This window comes from Centropristis striata, chromosome 14 (genome assembly GCF_030273125.1).
Source record: "Centropristis striata isolate RG_2023a ecotype Rhode Island chromosome 14, C.striata_1.0, whole genome shotgun sequence".
Classification (NCBI taxonomy): Eukaryota; Metazoa; Chordata; class Actinopteri; order Perciformes; family Serranidae; genus Centropristis; species Centropristis striata.
In genome coordinates, this window is record NC_081530.1 from 36,382,296 (window position 1) to 36,408,842 (window position 26,547).

Consider the following 26,547-nt stretch of genomic DNA (forward strand, 5'->3'; position numbering starts at 1 on the left):
GGCTGTTTACACAGAGCAGAGAGGAGAGGACAGGAGAGGCTGTTTACACAGAGCAGAGAGGAGAGGACAGGAGAGGCTGTTTACACAGAGCTGAGAGGAGAGGACAGGAGAGGCTGTTTACACAGAGCAGAGAGGAGAGGACAGGAGAGGCTGTTTACACAGAGCAGAGAGGAGAGGACAGGAGAGGCTGTTTACACAGAGCAGAGAGGAGAGGACAGGAGAGGCTGTTTACACAGAGCAGAGAGGAGAGGACAGGAGAGGCTGTTTACACAGAGCAGAGAGGAGAGGACAGGAGAGGCTGTTTACACAGAGCAGAGAGGAGAGGACAGGAGAGGCTGTTTACACAGAGCTGAGAGGAGAGGACAGGAGAGGCTGTTTACACAGAGCTGAGAGGAGAGGACAGGAGAGGCTGTTTACACAGAGCAGAGAGGAGAGGACAGGAGAGGCTGTTTACACAGAGCTGAGGGGAGAGGACAGGAGAGGCTGTTTACACAGAGCAGAGGGGAGAGGACAGGAGAGGCTGTTTACACAGAGCAGAGAGGAGAGGACAGGAGAGGCTGTTTACACAGAGCTGAGGGGAGAGGACAGGAGAGGCTGTTTACACAGAGCAGAGAGGAGAGGACAGGAGAGGCTGGAGAAAACTGGTTTATGGTCTTTTTGTCATTTTTATTGGATTTTTTTTCCCTTTTTAAGCTATTTTTGGTAATTTTTTTAGTCATTTTACTACTTTTTTGGTCATTTATTGTACGTCCTTTTTTTTAGGTAATTTTTTAGTCATTTTGTTGTTTTTTGTGACAGTTGTGAAATAAATTCCATTTCATTCACATAAAATAATAAAAATGAACATCTGTTTTCTGATTTCTGTCATAAATCCAACCTGCTGACGTGTTAAATGAATGATTTCTCTTCTTCAGGTGTTTTTCTCCGTCATGGCGGACGCCGAGGTCTCCCTGTCCCCGGCCCTGCGGCCGCTCCACCTAAGCCCCTCCCACTCCGCCGCGGCCCCGCCCCCTGCCTCCTCCTCCCCCACCACCTTCTCCTGCCCCTCCTCCCCCTCCAGCGCCTCCTCCTCCTCCTCTTCTTCCTCCTCCTCCTCTTGTTCTGAGAGCTCCTCCGACTGCCCGAACCACCACCATCATCATCATCATCATCATCATCATCACCACCAGCCCCGCCCCCAGCTGCCCCTGCCCCCGCCCTCCAGCGGCGAGCAGCCGTCCTCGCCCAGCGCCAGCCCCCGTAGCTCCTCCCCCAGCGGCAGCATCGGCAGCACCGGCAGCCTCGGCAGCAGCAGCGAGGGCATCGGCAGCAGCGGCACGCCGCGAGGACCGAGCCCGCCGCTGGACGTCATCTCAGAGGACGCCATGGAGATGGACCTGGGCGTCGACCAAGGTAGCGCCCGGAGGTGTTAGCGCTCGGAGGTGTTAGCGCCTGGAGGTGTTAGCGCCCGGAGGTGTTAACGCCCGGAGGTGTTAGCGCCCGGAGGTGTTAGCGCCTGGAGGTGTTAACGCCTGGAGGTGTTAGCGCCTGGAGGTTTTAACGCCTGCAGGTGTTAGCGCCTGGAGGTGTTAACGCCTGGAGGTTTTAGCGCCTGGAGGTGTTAAGGCCTGGAGGTTTTAGCGCCTGGAGGTGTTAGCGCCTGGAGGTTTTAGCGCCTGGAGGTGTTAGCGCCTGGAGGTTTTAACGCCTGGAGGTGTTAGCGCCTGGAGGCGTTAGCGCCTGGAGGCGTTAGCGCCCGGAGGTGTTCGCGCCCGTAGGTTTTAACGCCTGCAGGTGTTAGCGCCCGGAGGTGTTAGCGCCCGGAGGTTTTAACGCCTGCAGGTGTTAGCGCCCGGAGGTGTTAACGCCCGGAGGTGTTAACGCCTGGAGGTGTTAGCGCCTGGAGGTGTTAGCGCCTGGAGGTTTTAACGCCTGGAGGTTTTAACGCCTGCAGGTGTTAGCGCCCGGAGGTGTTAGCGCCCGGAGGTTTTAACGCCTGCAGGTGTTAGCGCCCGGAGGTGTTAACGCCCGGAGGTGTTAGCGCCTGGAGGTGTTAGCGCCTGGAGGTGTTAACGCCTGGAGGTGTTAGCGCCTGGAGGTGTTAACGCCTGGAGGTTTTAACGCCTGCAGGTGTTAGCGCCCGGAGGTGTTAGCGCCCGGAGGTTTTAACGCCTGCAGGTGTTAGCGCCAGGAGGTGTTAACGCCTGGAGGTGTTAGCGCCTGGAGGTGTTAACGCCTGGGGGTGTTAGCGCCTGGAGGTGTTAGCGCCTGGAGGTGTTAGCGCCTGGAGGTGTTAACGCCTGGAGGTTTTAACGCCTGCAGGTGTTAGCGCCCGGAGGTGTTAACGCCTTGAGGTGGAAAACTCCAGATTTATTTATTCCTTCTTAAAAATATTTATACATTTAATCGAAAGTTTTACCGTGAGAAAAACAGTTCGTCTCCGTTAAAAAAAACGTAGAATTATCAGGAAAAAATTGAAATTACCAAAAAAAGTCAAAAATTACCTAAAGTCAAAATTACCCCCAAAAAGTTGAAATGACCAAAATGACTCAAGTATCGGGATAAAATCGTATTATGACCCAAGAACTGAAGTAGTTTCTTCTCCTGACCTCTCCGTGAATTCTTGTAAATTTAAGATTTTTCTCGTAAATTTGTGATTTTTTTTCTCATAAATTTGTTTGGTTTTCATTAGTTTGAGGTGGGAATTTAAAAGTAAATTTGAGTAGGTTTTTTTTTTTTCATGAAAATTTGAGATTTTTTTCTCGTGAATTTAGAATTGTACTCCTAAATGTGTTTTCTTTTCTCGTAAAGTTGTGATTTTTATTTCTCGTAAAGTTGTGATTTTTTTCCTCAGAAATTTGTGTTTTTTCTCGTAAATTTGGTTGTTTTTTCATGAAAATTTGAGGGGGGTTTCTCTCGTAAATTTTGGACTTTTCTCGTAAATATGTTTTCTTTTCTTGTAAATTTGTGATTTTTATTTCTCGTAAAGTTGAGATTTTTTTTCCCTCTGGGTGTTTCCGTCCTGCAGTGATCGACCCTGAAGTGGCTCTGAAGGCGTGTCAGGAGGTTCTGCTGAAGGTCCAGCTGCAGAACAGGGAGGAACAACAACACCTGGAAAACAAACAACAACAGGACGATCAACAACAACAACAACAACAACAGTACACGGACTCAGAGTGCTCCGGTCCACAGTGGCACATCAGCCCGGAGACCAGCTCCATCAAAGAAGAAGAGGAGGAGGAGGAGGAGGTGGAGGGGCGGAGCTCTGGGAAGGATGCAGAGAAAGAAGGCGGAGCCTCCCAGCGAGCCCCGCCCCCTTCAGTCCGCCCCGAGTCCTCGCTGCTGGCGGCGTCCTCGGCGGCGTCCAAACAGTCGTGGCTGCTGCGTCTGTTCGAGTCGAAGCTGTTCGACGTCTCCATGGCGATCTCCTACCTGTACAAGTCGAAGGAGCCCGGCGTGCAGGCGTACATCGGGAACCGCCTCTTCAGTTTCCCCGACAACGAGGTCGACTTCTACCTGCCGCAGCTGCTCAACATGTACGTCCACATGGACACGGAGGTGGGCGACGCCATCCGGCCCTACCTGGTGAGTCGCCAGCTTTCATAGGAATGAACAGGGCCCGCCTCCAACACTGGGGCAGTCCTTTTACCCCGTCCTCTCGTAAATATGACTTATTCTGGTTAATTTGAGGTTTTTTACATGAAAATTTGAGATTTTTTTTTTCTCGTCGATTTAGGATTTTTTTCGTAATTTTGTGATTTTTTTTCTCGGAATTTTGTCTTTTTTTTTTCCTCATAAATTTGAGGGTTTTTTTTATTTTGATTTAATTTTAGTTTTTTGTCTCGTAAATTTGTGATTTTTCTCATAAATTTGAGGGATTAAATTAAAATTGAGGGTTCTTTCATGACAATTTGAGATTTTTTTTCTCGTAAATTTTGGATTTTACTTGTAAATTTGTTTTCTTTTCTGGTAAATCTGTGATTTTTTTAAGTTATCGGTGTATTTTAACGTGTGTGTGTGTCAGATCCACCGTTGTCGTGGCGGGATCACCTTCTCCCTGCTGACGGCGTGGCTTCTGGGCGCCTACTCCTCCGACATGCACATCTCCACGCAGCGCCACTCCCGCGGCACCAAACTCCGGAAACTCATCCTGTCCGACGAGCTCAAACCCTCGCCGCCGCCGCCGGACGCCCAGCGGGCGCCGCCCGCCTCCGACAGCCCGGCGTCCTCGCCGTCCCACCGCCGCTGCCACCGGAGGCACAACAGCACCACCGCCGAGCCGTCCTGCCCCGCCCCCGGCTCAGGCCCCGCCCCCGGCACAGGCCCCGCCCCCGGCGAGGCCGAGGCGCTGGTGTCCCCGTCCAGGCGGACCCACCAGAGGTCCAAGTCGGACGCCACCACGGCGAGCAGCGGACCCGGCGCCGGCCTCCGCAGGACAGGAAGTAACCCCAAGGTGGAGGCGGTCCACGAGGAGGTGAGGAGCTTTATTTACTATTTATTTATTTATTTATTTATTTATTTATTTATTTATTATGGTATCAGTGTTTTCATCAAACCACAAAGTGAACAGACGAGTATTATTTTTAATATTATTATCATTATTATTATTTTTATTATTGTCATTCTTCTTATTTCATTATAATTATAATTCTTATTATTATTATTATTATAGTTATTATAATTATTATTATTTGTATTGTTATTATTGTTATTTAAGGTGATACTTTGGATATTTTGTGACTGATAATAATATAACTATGGGCATTGTTTATTGGTTAATTATTGGCTATTATATATTAACTATTTATACAATTATTGGTTATTATAAATAAATAAATATATATATATATCATTTCTTTTTTGTTCAACAAAACTATTATTTATTTTCAGAAACCTGGCAATAAAATAATTATTTAAAAAGAAAAATATATATATATATACATATAATTATTTTAAAAAGTAAAGTTAATCTAATAACATTTTAAAAACAAAACTGTGTTTAACCATAAAAATATTTTAGTATAAAATGCCCAAAGATTAAAACTGTTTATTCACAGAAGAAGAACTTCAAGCTACATTGAGCAGCTTTCATAGGAATGAACAGAGCCCCGCCTCCAACTGGAGTTGTCACTATACGAGAATTTCAAACTCGACACTCTGCAAAAAATACTCCATTACAAACATTACACATAAAACAAACAAACGAATAAAGAAAACAAAGATATAAAACACTTTTCAGACACAAATAATCGTGTTAAATTAACTTTATTAACGTTTCAGACGACGGACGACGCTTGTTCAAACATTAACGTTAATTTATTAGTCGTTGAACTTTTTTTGGTATAATGCCCCACTGAGAAGCTTTCATGGGAATGAACAGAGTCATTTTGTATCTATTTTCTCGTAAATTTGTGTTTTTTTCTCGGAAATTTAGGATTTTTATGTCTCGCTAATTTGTGATATTTTTCATTTCTCGTAAATTTGTGGGGTTTTTTCCATGAATTTGAGTTTTTTTTCTCAGAAATTTAGGATTTTTATTTCTCTTAAATTTGTAATTTTTTTAATGAATTTGAGGGTTTTTTTCTTGTAAATTTCTGGGTTTTTTTCAAGTAAATTTACGATTTTGTCCTGTAAATTTGAGGGTTTTTTTCTGGTGAATGTGTGAGGATTGTTTTTAATAATGTCAGGTTTCTGGTCCCTCGGGGTGTTTCGGGTTTAGAGACTCTGGTTGTTGATGTTTTGGTCCTCGGGGTGTTTCGGGTTTAGAGACTCTGGTTGTTGATGTTTTGGTCCTCGGGGTGTTTCGGGTTTAGAGACTCTGGTTGTTGTTGTTTTGGTCCTCGGGGTGTTTATTTTATTTCCTTCTTGTTGTGTTTGTAGAAGCCGACTGAGATGATTTTCTGTCTGGAACAGAAACTCGGTTCAGTCTCTTGTTTTCCTCGGTGTGTTTTCTGTTTTCACATTCCTGGCCGGGTCGCGTCACGTGCAGAGCGAGCCTCTCCATTGGCCGGCAGCCAGAGGCAGAGAGCGACCTGATTGGCCGAGAGCCACGTTGGGTTTCTCCTCAACACAAACTCAACTCGTCTAGTTTCATCAGTCGAATCTCTCCGGAACAATAAAACTACCAAACGTTCAATCATTCTGAGGGTTTTAACCCTTTTAATGCCAGTTTGACTCCATGATGTCACTGTTTTTCAAAATAAAAACACAAAAATTGAGTAAACTTTTTATTTACTTAATGAAAGCAGGTGGTTTTTCTCCCTTGGAGTCTGAACGTTTGATTCTGGAGGATTATTAACCGTTTTATTTATCCTCCATGTAAAAAGTTGCCCAACTCTGCAGGATGTTTGTTGCATGAAACAAAGATTGCTGCAACATAGCAACTTCCTCTGAGTCGTAGTTGAGTTCTGAAGCTTTTACACTTTAATACCTTCAATTAATTCATTATCTTTAAATATCTGAATGTGTTTATGATGCAACTAAAAACCTAAAACACACACACACACACACACACACACACAGAGACACACACACAAACACACACAGACACACACACACAGAGACACACACACACACACACACACACAGAGACACACACAGAGACACACACACACACACACAGAGACACACACACACACACACACACACACACACACACAGACACACACACAAACACACACAGACACACACACACAGAGACACACACACACACACACACACAGAGACACACACACACACACACACACACACACACACACACACACTCTCTCTACTTCCTGTTTCTTCACTTCCTCTGATTCAACGACTGATTTCCATAAAAACAAACTTCCTCTTTCAGTCGTTTGTTTGTTTAAGAGAATAAAAGAGAATAAAGCTGCAGGAAGAGTTTATAGAACAGATTATTTCAGGTTATTATAACATTTAAATTCAGATTAAAGTCTCTCCACCAAACCTCCTGTTATTGTTATTGTTTAGGTTATATAAATAAAATAAATAGAAGTGTTGAGATGACTGTGAGGTTAAAGGTGAACTCTGCCTCCTGCTGGACAAACAGGAGAACTGCAGAATGAACTTTAGATTCATTTTTAACACTAACTGGAACCTCATCTTCTCTTTTCTCTTTGCTTTTTAAAATTATATTCAAAAAACATTGAATTGATAATTAAATTAATTTTTTAAAAATCTTTTCATTGACAGATTTTTGCAGCTCCGGATTATCTTCATAATAAAGTGGATTTTAATTTTTCACAACTAATCGAAACATGTGAGATAATACAATTTTTGTCCATAGCTGTTAAAGTTATAAATATTATTTTTGTCTATAACTGTTAAAATATATTTTTTTAAATTGACTGTAACTGTTTAAATCATAAATGTTTTTTTCTCTATAACTGTTAAAATGAAAAATAAATGTATCCATTACTATTAAAATAATATTATTTTTCACCTATAACTGTTAAATTATTAATAAAAGATTCTATACCTGTTAAAACAATAAAAAAAATGTGTCTGTAACTGTTAAAATGCTAAATGAGTGAAAAAGAACAATAATTGTAGATTTTTAAACGTCTACTTCTCCGGCATAATTTCACCTAGAGACTCCATTTAAACTTTAAACAGTAGACACAAGTCTTGTGTATCGGTGTATTAATCCACGTTTCGATAGGTCATATAGTTTTTTATCAATCCCTGTTCAATGACCATGATCATTTTTGGAGAAATTCTGAGATTATAATGGGTGTGTATTGCACGGAATGTTCGTGTCACAGTGTGTGATGTCATCACCAGAGTGTAGAGGGAGAGAAAAAACTGTCAAAAAATAAATTTTAAAACTGCGCTCCAGGCCGCAAATTCCACTCTACAGAAATAATTTATACATAGAAACGTAGGAAAATTAGTCTTCTCCCTCACAATCCTCTGGTAAAGCTGTCAGAGTTATAGTTTGGGCGTAGGACGCACAGATGATCCACCAACACCACCAACAGCCTCATTGGCTCCCATATTAAAAACGCAGGGAGATTTCTGAAAAAGGGAGATGAAACAGTTTTTTTAGATCGCTCTAACAAAGCTATTTTTTCATTTTTCTTAAAAAAACACATATGTAGACGTTCAGGAAGAACTCAGGACGCTCAAAGTGAAGGAAACGTTCTAGTTTTTTATTGTTATAATGTATATTGTTTGATGTTAAATGATGTATAAATATTTAGTTTCTGTATATTAACTGTGTGTGTGTGTGTGTGTGTGTGTGTGTACCTGTGTGTGTGTGTGTGTGTGTGTGTGTGTGTGTGTGTGTGTGTGTGTGTGTGTGTGTGTGTGTGTGTAGCCGGAGCGCCTGCGTCCCCAGAGGGAGCTGATCAAGTCCCTGCTGGTGATCGGGAAGCGTCTGGCCACTCTGCCCACTAAAGAGCAGAAGACTCAGCGTCTGATCTCTGAACTCAACCTGCTCAACCACAAACTGCCAGCCAGAGTCTGGTTACCCACGGCAACCAGGCAGCACCACGTCTGCCGCATCCCACACACACAGGCTGTGGTGCTGAACTCTAAGGACAAGGTACACACACACACACACACACACACAGGTACACACACACTAACACACACACACACACACACACAGGCTGTGGTGCTGAACTCTAAGGACAAGGTACACACACACACACACACACAGGCTGTGGTGCTGAACTCTAAGGACAAGGTACACACACACACACACACACACACAGGCTGTGGTGCTGAACTCTAAGGACAAGGTACACACACACACACACACACACACAGGCTGTGGTGCTGAACTCTAAGGACAAGGTACACACACACACACACACACACACACACACACAAACACAGGCTGTGGTGCTGAACTCTAAGGACAAGGTACACACACACACACACACACACACACACACACACACACACACACACACACACACAGGTACACACACAGGTACACACACACACACACACACAGGTACACACACACACACAGGTACACACACACACACACACACACACACAGGTACACACACACTAACACACACACACACACACACACTAACACACAGGTACACACACACACAGGTACACACACACTAACACACACACACTAACACACAGGTACACACACACACACACAGGTACACACACACACAGGTACACACACACTAACACACACACACTAACACACAGGTACACACACACACACACACGCACACACACAGGTACACACACACACACAGGTACAGACACGCACACATACACACACACACAGACACACACACACACAGACACGCACAGACACACACACACACAAACACACACAGACAGACACACACAGACACACACACACTCTGTATTTTGTATATTTGTGTGTGTGACTGCTCTCTCTATAACTCCTCCCCCTCCTCCCCTCTGGCCCCGCCCCCTCCTCCCTCAGGCCCCCTACATCATCTACGTGGAGGTTTTGGAGTGCGAGAGCTTCGAGACGTCTCCTGTTCCGCTGCGGATCCCGGAGACGAGGATCCGCTCGGCGCGCTCGGCGGAGAACCTCGACTGCGGCGGCGCCGTGACGGCGGCCAACGCCGGCGGCAGCGTGATGACATCAGAGCACCGAGCGGGAAGCTTCTCCACCGTCCCCAACTACGACAACGACGACGAGGCGTGGGCCACCGACGACATCGGACAGCTGCAGGTCGAGGTATGATGATGTCACTGTGATGATGTCACTGTGATGATGTCACCGTGATTTCCTGTGACCTATCAACACATGGCTCATTTGAATATTCAAAGGTCCAAACACACTGTTTCATATGCCGTTCGTTAGCCGCGAGCTAACATTAGCTAACAGTTAAAGTTGTTTGAATCACAGTAAACTGTGACTAAGTGTTTTTAATAACTTCCTGTCACTAAACGCATGCCGCTTTCAAAATAAGAGCGGGGTGTGTTAACAGAATCCACCACAGAATTTACAAGAAGACCGTCAAAATAAGATGCCTTAAATAAAATATCCAAGAACCTTTATTCTCCTTCTTAATATATAATTCTTAAAATATGCAATGATTAAGTTCAGTGTATGTGATGGAATAGTGACATTATAATCTGCGGGAGGCACCAAATTTGGGTTTTCAGGGAAAAAAAATTCTATAGGATAACAAAGATTCTATAATACGGTATCTCCTGACTGTGAATAATGTTGTGAGGTGTTTTTGCTCTCATTTAGCTCTCAAAGAGCAAAAGATTGATGCGTTTACTTTACCAGGAGACGTTTCTTTACCTGCTGGACTGTTCCGACTGAGACTCCGTCCAGAAGCGTCGTTACTCGTCCTGAAATTAAATCCATTATGGACGTGGACTTAAAATCACTGTTTTATTTTATGGCCTCAAAATATTGACAACACAAAAGGCCAAGTGGCCTAAAATCGCCTCTAAAATGACTAAAATCCAGGCCTGTGTCCCACGCTCTTGAACGCACCGTAGCCGTTCCAACACCATTGAATGCACCATCGCTGTGTGTGAAGCGCCGTGCTGTGAATGTTAGTTCTGTCTTCACACAGCCGCAGATAGGTTGTAATGCCCTCTTTCCCAACATTTACCTCTTCCTCTCTGGTTTACTGTGTGTGTGTGTGTGTGTGTGTGTGTGTGTGTGTGTGTCTGTGTGTGTCTCTGTGTGTGTGTGTAGGTGGAGGCTCAGACCAGCTCCTCTGATAACATCAGTCAGTTTTCAGTCGACAGCATCACGAGTCTGGAGAGCAAAGAGCCGGTTTTCATCGCCGCCGGAGACATCAGGTACATAATATTATTATTATTATTATTATTATTATTATTATTATTATTATTATTATAACTATAATAAATAATATGCATATAAAATAAAAAAAGCTACTTAAAAACTAGATGAAATGGATCAAAATTAGATTTAATTTGGTAGATTATAATTAAAATAAAATATAAAAATGTTGTATAATATTGGAATGTTTTTTATAAAATACAAGATAAAAACTAATTAACTAGTTTGTGTGCGTCTCTTTCAATTCATTTTATCTTATTTCTACTTATTATAATAATAATAATAACTGTAAATTTAGAATAAAAAAGATCCAGTTAAAACTAGATGAAATGAATAAAAAAGACAAAATCAGATTTAATTTGGTAGATTAGAATTAAAATAAAATATAAAAATGTTGAAAAGAATTGTAATAATATGGAAATGTTTTATAAAATAAAAAAGCTACTTAAAAACTAGATGAAATGGTTCAAAATTAGATTTAATTTGGTAGAATTTTAAATAAAATATATAAAAATGTTGTAAAGAATTGTAATTATATGGAAATGTTTTATAAAATAAAAGATAAAAACTGACAGGATGCTTGGTCAGTGTATCTCAGGCTCTGACAGTTTGTTGTTGTTGTTGTTGTTGTTGTTGTTGTTGTTGCTAGGCGCCGTCTGTCGGAGAACCTGGCTCACACCCCGACGTCGTTCCGCCGGGACCCCGAGGACCCTTCAGCCGTGGCCCTGAAGGAGCCCTGGGAGGAGAAAGTCCGGTCCGTCCCCTCACACACCACCAGGCTTTATTAGTTATTTATATCAATATATTCATGTTTACTAATGTTTATTAACCCATTTCAGGCGGGAAAGCATTATCGCATTTCTGCCATTAAAGCTGAAAGAGGATACGTCGTTTTGTAGTATTTGTAGTTCTCCACCTATTTTTGGTCTCTTGGCCAATGAAATGCACCAGAATACACATGGGAGTGTCGCAATGCATCATGGGACTTTTCCAGAACTTTGAAATCATCACCAAAAAAAGACACAAAATGACCAAAACAAGACACAAAATGACTAAAAAAAGACACAAAATGACTAAAACATTAGGAAAAAAAGATACAAAATGACTAAAAAAAGACACAAATACTAAAAAAAGACACAAAATGACCAAAACAAGACACAAAATGACTAAAAAAAGACACAAAATGACAAAAAAGACACAAAATTACCAAAAAAAGACAAAAAATGACCAAAAAAAGACACAAATGACTAAAAAAAGACACAAAATGACTAAAAAAAGACACAAAATGACCAAAAAAATACGAAAAAAAGATACAAAATGACTAAAAAAAGACACAAATACTAAAAAAAGACACAAAATGACCAAAAAAAAGACACAAAATGACTGAAAAAAGATACAAAATGACAAAAAAAGACTCAAAATGACTAAAGAAAGACACAAAGATACTTTATGAATTTCATTTCTATCTGCTCCAGAGGCTGAAAAATCTATTATTTAGTAGAAGCGTTGACACTTCTGTTGGTTTTAGAGAACAAACTTCGGGTTTTCGGGGTTTATTTTAAAATCACCACCCAGAGGTTTTTGTGTGTTAATGTGTGTTTATTGATCTAAACGTGACTGTTTGATTGGTCAGGAGGATCCGGGAGGCGTCGCCCTACGGTCACCTGACCAACTGGCGCCTGCTGTCCGTCATCGTGAAGTGTGGAGACGACCTGAGGCAGGAGCTGCTGGCCTACCAGGTGCTGAGGCAGCTGCAGGTAACCAACAGCTTCATCACTCAATGGATCAACACAAACTCTTGTTTCTATGCAGATGAATTATTGTTTTTCTCTATAAACCAGCAATGAGCAAGATATGACGAAACTGACATCTTAAATATGTTTACAGTGCAGTAACTTAACATATTCCATGCTCTAATGCATGTTTAACAGTATAAATAGGAATACAAATAAATAATAACCACTTATTAATAACCACTAAGAACAGCAGACCAACATTAATTACAGGAAGTCATTTTGTACATTTTTACGCTGCACTTTAAAGTTTTCATGCTTAAATACATGTAGTTGTACTGAGGGCCACTCAGGTGAGGCTGAGGGCCGTGTGTGGCCCCCGGGCCTCATGTTGCCCATCCCTGGTCTAAATGAAGCATTAATGTTAATGAACTGACTTGTTTTTTTGAGGTAAATCACCTTTCAGTCTCCTCATTAGATGCATTCAGTTGTTAATAATTATTGATTAGAGTAACTAGAACAACAAGATCAGACATCAACACGTCCAAACGTATAAAACACACAAACAATACGACAGAGACGGAGAAGAAGAAGAAAGTCAAAAGGCGATAACATAGCGGTTGCTATGGAGACGACCTTACTCGGCCCCAGACAGCAGCAGGTGTCTGTGGGAGGTTGAGGGGGGTAGAGAAGGTTTCCATGGTTACCCGTCTGGTCCATACTGGTCTCTGGATCCATCCAGTGGCTGATTGATTTCTAATTCATCTCCATGTAAATCTGCTGTCTTCGATCTGTGACCTTGTTGTTGTTTGTTGTTGTTGTTGTTGACAGTCGATCTGGCAGCAGGAGCGAGTTCCTCTGTGGATCAAACCTTATAAGATCCTGGTGATGTCATCAGACAGCGGCATGATCGAACCCGTGCTCAACGCCGTCTCACTGCACCAGGTACGCCCCGCCGCCGCAAGGCATCATGGGAACTCAGCCGCCGCAAGGCATCATGGGAACTCAGCCGCCGCAAGGCATCATGGGAACTCAGCCGCCGCAAGGCATCATGGGAACTCAGCTGTTTGTTTACCTGCTTATTTAGTTTTTACATTTTTCCCAATTTGATTTAAATAACTTTAATTTAATTGAGTTTAATTTAATTGACTTGGTTTTGTTGTTGCTGATGCAGTTGTTGTTGTTGTTGTTGTTGTTGTTGTTGTGTGCAGGTGCGTAAACAGTCCCAGCTGTCTCTGCTGGACTACTTCCTGCAGGAACACGGCAGCTTCACCACCGAAGCGTTCCTCACCGCTCAGAGGAACTTTGTTCAGAGCTGCGCAGGATACAGCCTCATCTGTTACCTGCTGCAGGTCAAGGACAGGTGAGCCTCACACACACACACACACACACACACACACACACACACACACACACACACACACACACACACACTCACACTCACACACACACACTCACACTCACACTCACACACACACACACACACTCACACTCACACACACACACACACTGTCACACACACACACACACTCACACACACTCACACTCACACACACACACACACACACACACACTCACACACACACACACACACCTGCTGCAGGACAGACACACATAAAAAAACAAAGTAAATCAGTAAACATTTCAGCAGCAGCTGATTTGAGGCGTGGTATGAAACCGGCTCTGGTAATATTAATATTATTAGTGTTATTAATATTAAACTGATGGACATATTCACATTCATACACTGTCGATTAACAAAAATCCTCCATAAAACATTTAATGGTTCTGACAGAGGAACAGGTCCTCCTGACGACGGTTGCTGGGGAACGTTCTCTCTTGTTGGTGCCCTGTTAGTTTAACAGCCTAACATAACGTTGCGGGTAGCCTGGCGGTTAGCCTAGCGGTTAGCCTGGCGGTTAGCCTAGCGGTTAGCCTGGCGGTTAGCCTGGCGGTTAGCCTGGCGGTTAGCCTAGCGGTTAGCCTGGCGGGTAGCCTAGCGGTTAGCTTGGCGGTTAGCCTAGCGGTTAGCCTGGCGGTTAGCCTGGCGGTTAGCCTGGCGGTTAGCCTAGCGGTTAGCCTGGCGGTTAGCCTGGCGGTTAGCCTAGCGGTTAGCCTGGCGGTTAGCCTAGCGGTTAGCCTGGCGGGTAGCCTAGCGGTTAGCCTAGCGGTTAGCCTGATCTCCAGTCAGTCCAGGACTTATTTTTGGACGTCCCATATTTTGGTGTTTTTTCACTATTTTTGGACAAACTATACCCCTACATGTATCTACAGACTATAATTGGGCCATTTGAAGCATTTTTAGCCATTTTAAATGTTGACCATTTTTGACAAAAATCAACATGCTATACTGACTTATTTGTTTTTTGTCCAATTTTTTGACATCCCATAATATGACGTTTTTAGGCTATTTTTGATTTTTGGAGGGTCTCTCCATGTATTTAACACAGACGACACTAACAGCGGACACAATGATTGATCAATAATCACATGAATCAGGGTGGAACCGTATGGATTTAATGTTCATAACAACGAGCATATTTTATTTGATCTTTTCTAATCACAGATTGATTTCATTATTTGGCTGCCTATTTGGGCCGACTTAATTTGTATATTGCTCAACCCCCACGTCACAAAAACAACACCATTTATTTTATTAGATTTTATTTCTTCAGAACTAAACTAAAGTTGTCTCGTCTCTGATGTTCAGACACAACGGCAACATCCTGCTGGACTCTGAAGGCCACATCATCCACATCGACTTCGGCTTCATCCTCTCCAGCTCGCCACGCAACCTCGGCTTCGAGACGTCCGCCTTCAAGCTGACGGCCGAGTTCGTCGACGTGAGTCTACGAGTCTCCCTACGAGTCTCCCTACGAGTCTCCCTACGAGTCTCCCTATGAGTCTCCCTACGAGTCTCTACGAGTCTCTCTACGAGTCTCCCTACGAGTCTCCCTACGAGTCTTTACGAGTCTCTCTAAGAGTCTCCCTATGAGTCTCTCTACGAGTCTCCCTACGAGTCTCTACGAGTCTCTCTACGAGTCTCCCTACGAGTCTCCCTACGAGTCTTTACGAGTCTCTCTAAGAGTCTCCCTACGAGTCTCTCTACGAGTCTCTCTACGAGTCTCCCTATGAGTCTCTACGAGTCTCCCTACGAGTCTCCCTACGAGTCTCTCTACGAGTCTCTATGAGTCTCTACGAGTCTCCCTACGAGTCTCCCTACGAGTCTTTACGAGTCTCTACGAGTCTCCCTACGAGTCTCCCTACGAGTCTCCCTACGAGTCTCTACGAGTCTCTCTACGAGTCTCTCTACGAGTCTCTCTACGAGTCTCTCTACAAGTCTCTACGAGTCTCCCTACGAGTCTCCCTACGAGTCTCTCTACGAGTCTCTACGAGTCTCTCTACGAGTCTTTACGAGTCTCTCTAAGAGTCTCCCTACGAGTCTTTACGAGTCTCTCTAAGAGTCTGCCTACGAGTCTCCCTACGAGTCTCTCTACGAGTCTCTCTACGAGTCTCTATGAGTCTCTACGAGTCTCCCTACGAGTCTCCCTACGAGTCTCTCTACGAGTCTCTATGAGTCTCTACGAGTCTCCCTACGAGTCTCCCTACGAGTCTTTACGAGTCTCTACGAGTCTCCCTACAAGTCTCCCTACGAGTCTCCCTACGAGTCTCTACGAGTCTCTCTACGAGTCTCTCTACAAGTCTCCCTACGAGTCTCCCTACGAGTCTCCCTACGAGTCTCTCTACGAGTCTCTCTACGAGTCTCCCTACGACTCTCTACGAGTCTCTACGAGTCTCTCTACGAGTCTCCCTACGAGTCTCCCTACGAGTCTCTCTACGAGTCTCCCTACGAGTCTCTTTACGAGTCTCTCTACGAGTCTCCCTACGAGTCTCTTTACGAGTCTCTTTATGAGTCTCTCTATGAGTCTCTATACGAGTCTCTTTACGAGTCTCTTTACGAGTCTCTCTACGAGTCTCTATATGAGTCTCCCTACGAGTCTCTCTACGAGTCTCCCTATGAGTCTCCCTACGAGTCTCCCTACGAGTCTCTCTACGAGTCTCTATATGAGTCTCTTTACGAGTCTCTATATGAGTCTCCCTACGAGTCTCTCTACGAGTCTCCCTACGAGTCCTCTACGAGTCTCTACGAGTCTCTCTACGAGTCTCTCTACGAGTCTCCCTACGAGTCTCCCTACGAGTCTCTCTACGAGTCTCTCTACGAGTCTCCCTACGACTCTCTACGAGTCTCTACGAGTCTCTCTACGAGTCTCCCTACGAGTCTCCCTACGAGTCTCTCTACGAGTCTCCCTACGAGTCTCTTTACGAGTCTCTCTACGAGTCTCCCTACGAGTCTCTACGAGTCTCTCTACGAGTCTCTCTACAAGTCTCCCTACGAGTCTCCCTACGAGTCTCTCTACGAGTCTCCCTACGACTCTCTACGAGTCTCTTTACGAGTCTCTCTACGAGTCTCCCTACGAGTCTCTACGAGTCTCTCTACGAGTCTCTCTACAAGTCTCCCTACGAGTCTCCCTACGAGTCTCTCTACGAGTCTCCCTACGACTCTCTACGAGTCTCTACGAGTCTCTCTACGAGTCTCCCTACGAGTCTCCCTACGAGTCTCTCTACGAGTCTCCCTACGAGTCTCTTTACGAGTCTCTCTACGAGTCTCTTTACGAGTCTCTTTACGAGTCTCTTTATGAGTCTCTCTACGAGTCTCTATACGAGTCTCTTTACGAGTCTCTTTACGAGTCTCTCTACGAGTCTCTATATGAGTCTCCCTACGAGTCTCTCTACGAGTCTCTCTACGAGTCTCCCTATGAGTCTCCCTATGAGTCTCCCTACGAGTCTCTCTACGAGTCTCTATATGAGTCTCTTTACGAGTCTCTATATGAGTCTCTATATGAGTCTCCCTACGAGTCTCCCTACGAGTCTCCCTACGAGTCTCTCTACGAGTCTCTCTACGAGTCTCTTTACGAGTCTCTATATGAGTCTCTATATGAGTCTCCCTACGAGTCTCCCTACGAGTCTCCCTACGAGTCTCTCTACGAGTCTCTCTACGAGTCTCCCTACGAGTCTCTCTACGAGTCTCCCTACGAGTCTCCCTATGAGTCTCTATGAGTCTCTCTACGAGTCTCCCTACGAGTCTCCCTATGAGTCTCTATGAGTCTCCCTACGAGTCTCCCTACGAGTCTCTCTACGAGTCTCTATACGAGTCTCTTTACGAGTCTCTATATGAGTCTCTATATGAGTCTCCCTACGAGTCTCCCTACGAGTCTCCCTACGAGTCTCTCTACGAGTCTCTCTACGAGTCTCCCTACGAGTCTCTCTACGAGTCTCCCTACGAGTCTCCCTATGAGTCTCTATGAGTCTCCCTACGAGTCTCTTTACGAGTCTCTCTACGAGTCTCTACGAGTTCTTGAAGGGAAGCTTTCAGTCTAACAGGATCTCTCTCTCTGTGTGTCTCTCTCTCTGTGTGTCTCTCTCTGTGTGTGTGTGTGTGTCTCTCTCTGTGTGTGTGTCTCTCTCTCTCTGTGTGTGACTGTCTCTCTCTGTGTCTCTCTCTCTCTCTGTGTCTCTCTCTCTCTCTGTCTGTCTGTCTCTCTCTGTGTGTGTCTCTCTCTGTCTGTCTGTCTCTCTCTGTGTTCAGGTGATGGGCGGTCTGGATGGAGACATGTTCATCTACTACAAGATGTTGATGCTTCAGGGTTTGATCGCTGCCAGGAAACACATGGAGAAGGTTCTCCAGATAGTGGAGATCATGCAGCAGGGTAACAAACTACCAAATACTTTACTTTATCAGGAAATAACAAACTACCAGACTACTTTACTTTATCAGGAAATAACAAACTACCAGACTACTTTACTTTATCAGGAAATAACAAACTACCAGACTACTTTACTTTATCAGGAAATAACAAACTACCAGACTACTTTACTTTATCAGGAAATAACAAACTACCAGACTACTTTACTTTATCAGGAAATAACAAACTACCAGACTACCAAACTACCAAACTACCAACTACTTTACTTTTTGTTTTTGTCCAATTTTTGGACATCCCATAATTTGGTGTTTTTCTGTCATTTCTGGCCACATGATGCTCTAATATGTACCAACAGACTAAATGGACGTGTTATAGTATGACTTCTGTGTTTTTATGCAATTTTTCGACATCCCAAAAAATGTTGTTTTTCTGTCATTTCTGGCCAAAAATCATACTTTAGTATGTTGATCTTTGTCTAAAAAAGGTAACATTTTAAACAGAACCCTGTAAACACTGGTAGTATATTATTAACCCCTCGCTGCCCCTCTATAGTATATACTGCCCCTGGTATTAACCCCTCGCTGCCCCTCTATAGTATATACTGCCCCTGGTATTAACCCCTTGCTGCCCCTCTATAGTATATACTGCCCCTGGTATTAACCCCTTGCTGCCCCTGGTATTAACCCCTTGCTGCCCCTGGTATTAACCCCTTGCTGCCCCTCTATAGTATATACTGCACCTGGTATTAACCCCTTGCTGCCCCTCTATAGTATATACTGCACCTGGTATTAACCCCTTGCTGCCCCTGGTATTAACCCCTTGCTGCCCCTCTATAGTATATACTGCCCCTGGTATTAACCCCTTGCTGCCCCTGGTATTAACCCCTTGTTGCCCCTGGTATTAACCCCTTGCTGCCCCTCTATAGTATATACTGCCCCTGGTATTAACCCCTTGCTGCCCCTGGTATTAACCCCTTGCTGCCCCTCTATAGTATATACTGCCCCTGGTATTAACCCCTTGCTGCCCCCGGTATTAACCCCTTGCTGCCCCTGGTATTAACCCCTTGCTGCCCCTCTATAGTATATACTGCCCCCGGTATTAACCCCTTGCTGCCCCTGGTATTAACCCCTTGTTGCCCCTGGTATTAACCCCTTGCTGCCCCTGGTATTAACCCCTTGTTGCCCCTGGTATTAACCCCTTGCTGCCCCTGGTATTAACCCCTCGCTGCCCCTCTATAGTATGTACTGCCCCTGGTATTAACCCCTTGCTGCCCCTGGTATTAACCCCTTGCTGCCCCTGGTATTAACCCCTTGTTGCCCCTGGTATTAACCCCTCGCTGCCCCTCTATAGTATATATTGCCCCTGGTATTAACCCCTTGCTGCCCCTGGTATTAACCCCTTGCTGTCCCTCTATAGTATATATTGCCCCCGGTATTAACCCCTTGCTGCCCCTGGTATTAACCCCTTGTTGCCCCTGGTATTAACCCCTTGCTGCCCCTGGTATTAACCCCTTGCTGCCCCTGGTATTAACCCCTTGTTGCCCCTGGTATTAACCCCTTGTTGCCCCTGGTATTAACCCCTTGCTGCCCCTGGTATTAACCCCTTGCTGCCCCCTCCTTGTTGCCCCCCAGGCTCCCACCTGCCCTGCTTCCACGGCTCCAGCACCATCCGAGGGCTGAAGGAGCGTTTCCACATGTCTCTGACGGAGGAGCAGCTGCAGCTGCTGGTGGAGCAGCTGGTGGACGGCTCCATGCGCTCCATCACCACCAAACTCTACGACTCCTTCCAGTACGTCACCAACGGCATCATGTGACCACAGCAGCAACAACAACAACAACAACAACAACAACAGCAGCAGCTGATGTTTGTTTGATTCCACTGTTTCTCTGCTGGAGAGTTTCACCTCGTTGGGATTTACTGGATCAGATCGAAGCTCCGTTCTGTCTCTCGAGTTCCTCACAGGTTTGTTTTGAATCTGGCTTGTTGTGCTGCATTCAGGGCAGCTGGGAAAGTACAGCGCTTCTGACTCTACAATGGAAACTAGACCGGCGTCAGAATCAGACTTCTGGTTCATCAGGGGACAAATTTAATCAAGAAACTCAGACTTTTACTGGATTCGACTGGATTTGACTCTGAAGCAGCACACGACGAGTGTTCGGACACGAGAATTTGTCTCGTTGAAGGAAGGAAATTATAATTTGCATCAATGACTTTAGTCATTTATTGATTCACATCGTAGAAACGTCAATTATTTTGGATTTTCAGCTGCTGTTTTCACATTTTCTGGCCCAAATCATCCATCAGTTCACTGAAGAACATGAAACACAGGTTCTTCCTTGTTTAATTGGTCGTTTCGGTCTGAAATCTTTTAGTCGAATACTGCATTTAAACAAAAAAAAAGACATTTTTTGACAGAAAAACATCTTAATCATGAGAAATGTTGTATTTTTTTCAAAAACATTTAACAGACATTAAGTAGATTACATAAAGAAAAGTCTTAATTGCAAAAAACTTCCAATAATTGTACCTGAAGGCAGCAGCTGGAACATTGAATCCTGTGAATGTGTCAGTCGGTTTTGCCGTCTGTAGGTTTGTTTGTTTGTTTGTTTGTTTGTTTGTTCTTAAAGAACGACATGAAGTCTGTTGTTTTCTCTGGATGATCAGAGAAAACACTAAAGAAAGTAAAGAGACTGAAATGTTTCTCTTGTTGTCTGAGACCACTTTATCTTCAGCAGAATTCCCTGATTGTTGTTTTAGTTTTAATTGTTTTCACCAGACATTTATCACGACTGTCTTTAAAAAAAAAAAGACGTCAAATCAGATTTAAATTCAGCGTTCTGAACGTTTTCGAAACATTTTGCAACCCGACTAAACAAGTGAAATGTTGAGAAAATATTCAATGAACTGCCGTGAAATATGATTTATTTTCATGTAGCACAAACAGACTATCGACAGGGTTAGCTTAACTTTCAGCATGCTATGTATTAGCATGTTGCTAACTGATAGCACGCTAACATTAGCATGCTAACCGTGTCTCGCTGGGCTTCAGACTTTTTAAACAAAGAACATAATTTGCGATACGATGGCGTCATAACATCCAATCGTTGCTAGCGTTAGCATGCTATAATCACCGGGTTTTTTTTACTACAAGACAAAATGGATATTTAAATTAATCTGCAGCATTTTCATGTAACTTTTTGACCCATAGTTTGCTGTTTTTATTAAGAGTTTTTGCGCAGTGCCTTCATACGTTTCGTTGATGTGACGAGTGTCTGGTGAAAAAAAAAGATTAAAATTTGACGCGTCGACTCATCAGTTTATTTAATCTGCATGTTTGTCACTGAATCACGTTTTATTTTGTTTCAGAAAAGGTCCAAATTTCATGTTAACAGTAACAAAACTCTACAAAAAGGAGCATAAATGTGTGCAGAGTTACAGAGCGGCGGTCAGATTTACTTGAACGGTTTCCCGCCTTTTTCTTATTTGAGCGGGAAGAAACGATTCCTTTGTAACCGATTTATGCAAAAAAACCTCCTCGTCCCTGTTCCACTAACTGTATATCTGTGTATAACTGAATTAATGTGTTTTGTGTCTGTTTTAACGATATTATATTTGCATATTTAACGCACGCTCGACACGCGCGAGGCGGCGCCGCGGCCGGACGAGAGACTCTTTAAAGTTTATTTTTCTTCATGAGGAGATCAGTTTCCTGAATATGTGAATGTTTTTTATAACTCAGACGTGTTCTCAGTGTCGACGAGCTTCTTGTCTGAACTTTAACACTTTAAATGATGTTGTAACTAATGTTGGCGACACTTTCAGCGGCTTTATTCCAGTTAAACACATGTTTTTATATAAAAACACTGCATTTATGTCTATGAGGAGTGTACTCAGAATCAGATTAAAATACTAATTTTTATACGCCTTATAAAGCTCATGAATCTAGCAGCTAGTGCTACCATGACTGTTTCTAGTTAGCTAGAAAATAAAAGTTTTATTTTAAATATAATTACAGGAACAAATGTGAGGTAAAAGGTTAGCAGCAGGTTAGTTAGTGAGTCGATGCTGTTGTACTCCACGTTTATAACTACAGCAGAAAAAATACCAAAAAACAAATGAAAAACTTTGTCAAGCTAATAATTAGTTAGTTAGCATTAGCTTAGCTGCAGTTAAAGTCGTTTATAGTTTTCTTAGCTGCTCAAAAATACAAACAGAAACCGAAGAGCTAGCTGTTAATCTAAACTAAAGTATTTTATTGCATTTTATTAAACTGAAGAGAAAGAAAAGTAAACTTATGGGCTAATTAGCATTTTAGACGAGTCATCGTCATGCTAACGGCTAACAAACAACAGCAGTTGTGTATTTAGGTTTTTAATTTAAACAGCTTCAAACTTGAAAAACTCATTTTTGCTGGTGTCTGTTTCATTATTTTATAAAAGTTTATTTTTGGACTATTTTCAGTTATGTAGCTTTTGTTGATGCTACTAACGAGCGACCTAGCTTGTACAACAGCAGTAACTACCGTACGCCTTGAACAGCAACGTTAATATATATTATTAATTATGTTCAAACTGTTTTCACTAAGATAAACATTTTTTTACAATTTTATATAATCCCAGACTAGTGGTTCTTGTTAGCCGTTAGCTGTTAGCTTGACAATGACTCAGCTAAAATTGTCGCTAGCTCCTTTTTTTTCTCTTTCGTCTGTTCAACATGATTTTAATTTTTAATCTAAGTGTTAGTTCAGTTAGTGAAAGAGCTCATTAGCTAATTAATCACAAATCTGAACTCTGAAACAGTTAGAAACAAACTGAGGGCGTACGGTTTTCTGTTAGCATCTTGTTAGCATCCTGGTGAAAAGTTTACATTTTATAAACTAACCATAAAATTGTAAAGATTTAAACTGTTGTACAGGGAGAATCTACATACTAAAATCAACACCAGCAGTGTTTAAAAAGTGCATTTAATTATAAATAAACTACGACAAAAGCTTTTGTTGTTCTTGTTAGCCGTTAGCTTGACAATGACTCGGCTAAAACCGCTGCTATCCAATTAAATCTTTCTCCTTTTTTTCCTCCAAAAAATAATTTAATTTGTTTTTTTTTTTGCTAGTCAACATGAATACTTTATAGTAATTCTATAAATAATATAAAATATATAATTATTGGAGTACAAGAGCAACGACAAGCTAGCTAGTTAGCGACAAACCTGAACAAACGCTAGTTAGCAACTAAACTTATTTTTATTTATTTTAAAATATTTTAATTTCAGTTTAGTTTTTTGCTTAAATATTTATTTGATTTGATTTGAAACTTAGTAATATTTTTAAGATAAAAAGTCAAACTTTTTATTAAGTCAGATTATGAAATATTAAATCATAAATATGAAATTTCAAGTCATAACTCTCTTATTTGGGGAAAAAAATACACAATATTTGGCCATAAATGTGAAATAAAGAGTCAAAGTCCAAACTCTCTTATTTGGAAAAACTTACAAGAAAGTCTTAAAGTCATAAATATGAGATAAAGTTTCTAAATTTGGATTTATTATTTCAAAAATGATAAATGAGACATAAGACAAACGTTTGACAAGATAATAAGTCAAAATGTTTGAACAAAAGCAACTAAAATTGATTCTAAATAAATTCTATAATTATTTCAGTTTAGTTTATTTGCTTATATTGATTTTATTTGTTTGTTTTTTTCCAGCTGTTCTCTGTTTACATTTTATAAAGGAACCATATAATTGTAAAGATCTTATAAAAACTGGAATAAAGTCGCGTTCGCTGTCGCGGTTAACGTCTGTACAGTTTGTTTTTGTGTGTTTTGAACCACTATGGAAGGAAAAGCACAGATCATGTTACGTATGCTAACCATTAGCCTGCTAGCCGTTAGCACGCTAGCCGTTAGCACGCCACTTTATACGCCGCCGCCGCTGCTGCGCTTCACGAAGACGCAGCCTTGACTAAAGTTTACCAGATAAGCAACTTAAATAGCAAAATACTCTGTTGTTCTTTCCGTTTGTGAATATGTACGTATGTAAATGAAGCGAGTTAAAGAATAATTATCTGCCTTGAGATGTACAGAAGGTACAGAAACTCTTATCAATGCAAGCGGAGAGGAGAGGAAGGGGCTAAAGTGCTTTTACATCCACGTCCGACGCTTCAGGGACGAGTTTCATTACTGCAGAGTCTCTAAATCACACCAGTTATTATATTTACTGTCGTCACGTTATGAGCCAGCAGGAACTGAATCTGAATTATTTGTATTTGAATTTGAATTGCTTAACTTGAATGATTCCATTAAAAAAACTGAATCTGAATTGTAATTTGAACTTGAATTTATTAGTTTGGAACTGAACATTCAGTTCTCACAATCCAGATTCAGTTTTAGTATTTTGATATTTGGTCAAATATGAGGGGAAAAAATCAAAATTCCAACTTTAGTCAAAATTATGAGATATTAATTCAAATATGAGGAAAAATATCTCGTAATTTTGACTTTTTTTCTCATATTTGACTAAATATTTTATAATTTTGACTAAATAATCTGGACAAATTTCCAGAATATTTAATCAAAATGACAAGATATTTAGTCAAAATTATGAGATAAAAGTCAGAATTCCAACTTATTTAGTCAAAATTATGAAATATTTAGTCAAATATGAGAAAAAAAAGTCAAAATTCCAACTTTAGTATTTTTACTGCAGTAAATGACCTGAATTCTTTTCCCACCACTGTATTTTAATAACAGAAACATTTAAAAGTGTCAGAATTCTCCTGATATTGTTTGTTTGTTTCAACCTGTTAACTCTAATAAATATAATATATCATATAATATGAGGTGATAAAATGGTTGTTTAGTGTGTGAAGTGATGAAACTCGTCTCTTCTTATTAAAACCTTTCATGCCTTCTTTCTTCGTTATCATCATCAGCTCAAACACATTCAACAATTCAATGTGAAAACTCTGAAAGTGCATTTATTATTATTATTATCCTGAATGAAAACGTTCTGTTTGTAAACGATTCCTCCATGTTTTTGACTTTAGTTGGTATTAAACATTAAACACTAAAGTGATTAAAGCAGCTCGTCATCTTTCATTTTCATCTTTGTCACTTTTTATTGAAATAATGTCAAAAGTTTTTACTTCAGTCGGATTCAGTTTCTTTTTTTGTTTGTTTATAAACGTTCACACTTTAACCTCTCACATTAACACTTTAACCTCTCACATTCACACTTTAACCTCTCACATTAACACTTTAACCTCTCACATTCACACTTTAACCTCTCACATTCACACTTCAACCTCTCACATTAACCTCTCACATTCACACTTTAACCTCTCACATTAACACTTCAACCTCTCACATTCACACTTTAACCTCTCACATTAACACTTTAACCTCTCACATTCACACTTTAACCTCTCACATTCACACTTTAACCTCTCACATTCACACTTCAACCTCTCACATTAACCTCTCACATTCACACTTTAACCTCTCACATTAACACTTCAACCTCTCACATTCACACTTTAACCTCTCACATTAACACTTTAACCTCTCACATTCACACTTTAACCTCTCACATTCACACTTTAACCTCTCACATTCACACTTTAACCTCTCACATTCACACTTCAACCTCTCACATTAACCTCTCACATTCACACTTTAACCTCTCACATTAACACTTCAACCTCTCACATTCACACTTAAACCTCTCACATTAACCTCTCACATTAACACTTTAACCTCTCACATTCACACTTTAACCTCTCACATTCACACTTTAACCTCTCACATTCACACTTCAACCTCTCACATTAACCTCTCACATTCACACTTTAACCTCTCACATTAACACTTCAACCTCTCACATTCACACTTCAACCTCTCACATTAACCTCTCACATTCACACTTTAACCTCTCACATTCACACTTTAACCTCTCACATTAACACTTTAACCTCTCACATTCACACTTTGGCTTCTCACATTCACACTTTAACCTCTCACATTCACACTTTAACCTCACACATTAACACTTTAACCTCTCACATTCACACTTTAACCTCTCACATTAACACTTTAACCTCTCACATTCACACTTTGGCTTCTCCCATTCACACTTAAACCTCTCACATTCACACTTTAACCTCACACATTAACACTTTAACCTCTCACATCAACACTTTAACCTCTCACATTCACACTTTAACCTCTCACATTAACACTTTTACCTAATGTGAGAGGTATTTTTGTTAATGTGAGGTTAAAGTGTG

At 41.9% G+C, this 26,547-nt stretch overlaps 1 protein-coding gene across 2 annotated transcripts in view; it reads left to right on the forward strand.

Moving 5' to 3' along the window:
- Positions 1-25,342, forward strand: part of LOC131984635 (phosphatidylinositol 4-kinase beta-like) — a 30,610-nt gene extending 5,268 nt beyond the window's left edge. The window contains exons 2-14 of one of the 2 annotated variants that reach the window (XM_059349532.1): positions 915-1,392; positions 3,008-3,564; positions 4,004-4,453; positions 8,303-8,530; positions 9,413-9,673; positions 10,655-10,761; positions 11,412-11,516; positions 12,396-12,519; positions 13,327-13,440; positions 13,707-13,858; positions 15,206-15,338; positions 18,143-18,263; positions 19,892-25,342. In XM_059349532.1, coding sequence (XP_059205515.1) covers positions 930-1,392; positions 3,008-3,564; positions 4,004-4,453; positions 8,303-8,530; positions 9,413-9,673; positions 10,655-10,761; positions 11,412-11,516; positions 12,396-12,519; positions 13,327-13,440; positions 13,707-13,858; positions 15,206-15,338; positions 18,143-18,263; positions 19,892-20,073 — 2,997 coding nt within the window. In that variant the 5' untranslated portion in view covers positions 915-929 and the 3' untranslated portion in view covers positions 20,074-25,342. The remainder of the gene's footprint in view (positions 1-914; positions 1,393-3,007; positions 3,565-4,003; positions 4,454-8,302; positions 8,531-9,412; positions 9,674-10,654; positions 10,762-11,411; positions 11,517-12,395; positions 12,520-13,326; positions 13,441-13,706; positions 13,859-15,205; positions 15,339-18,142; positions 18,264-19,891) is intronic. The other variant, XM_059349533.1, reaches the window with a different exon arrangement.
- The last annotated feature ends 1,205 nt before the right edge of the window (positions 25,343-26,547 follow it).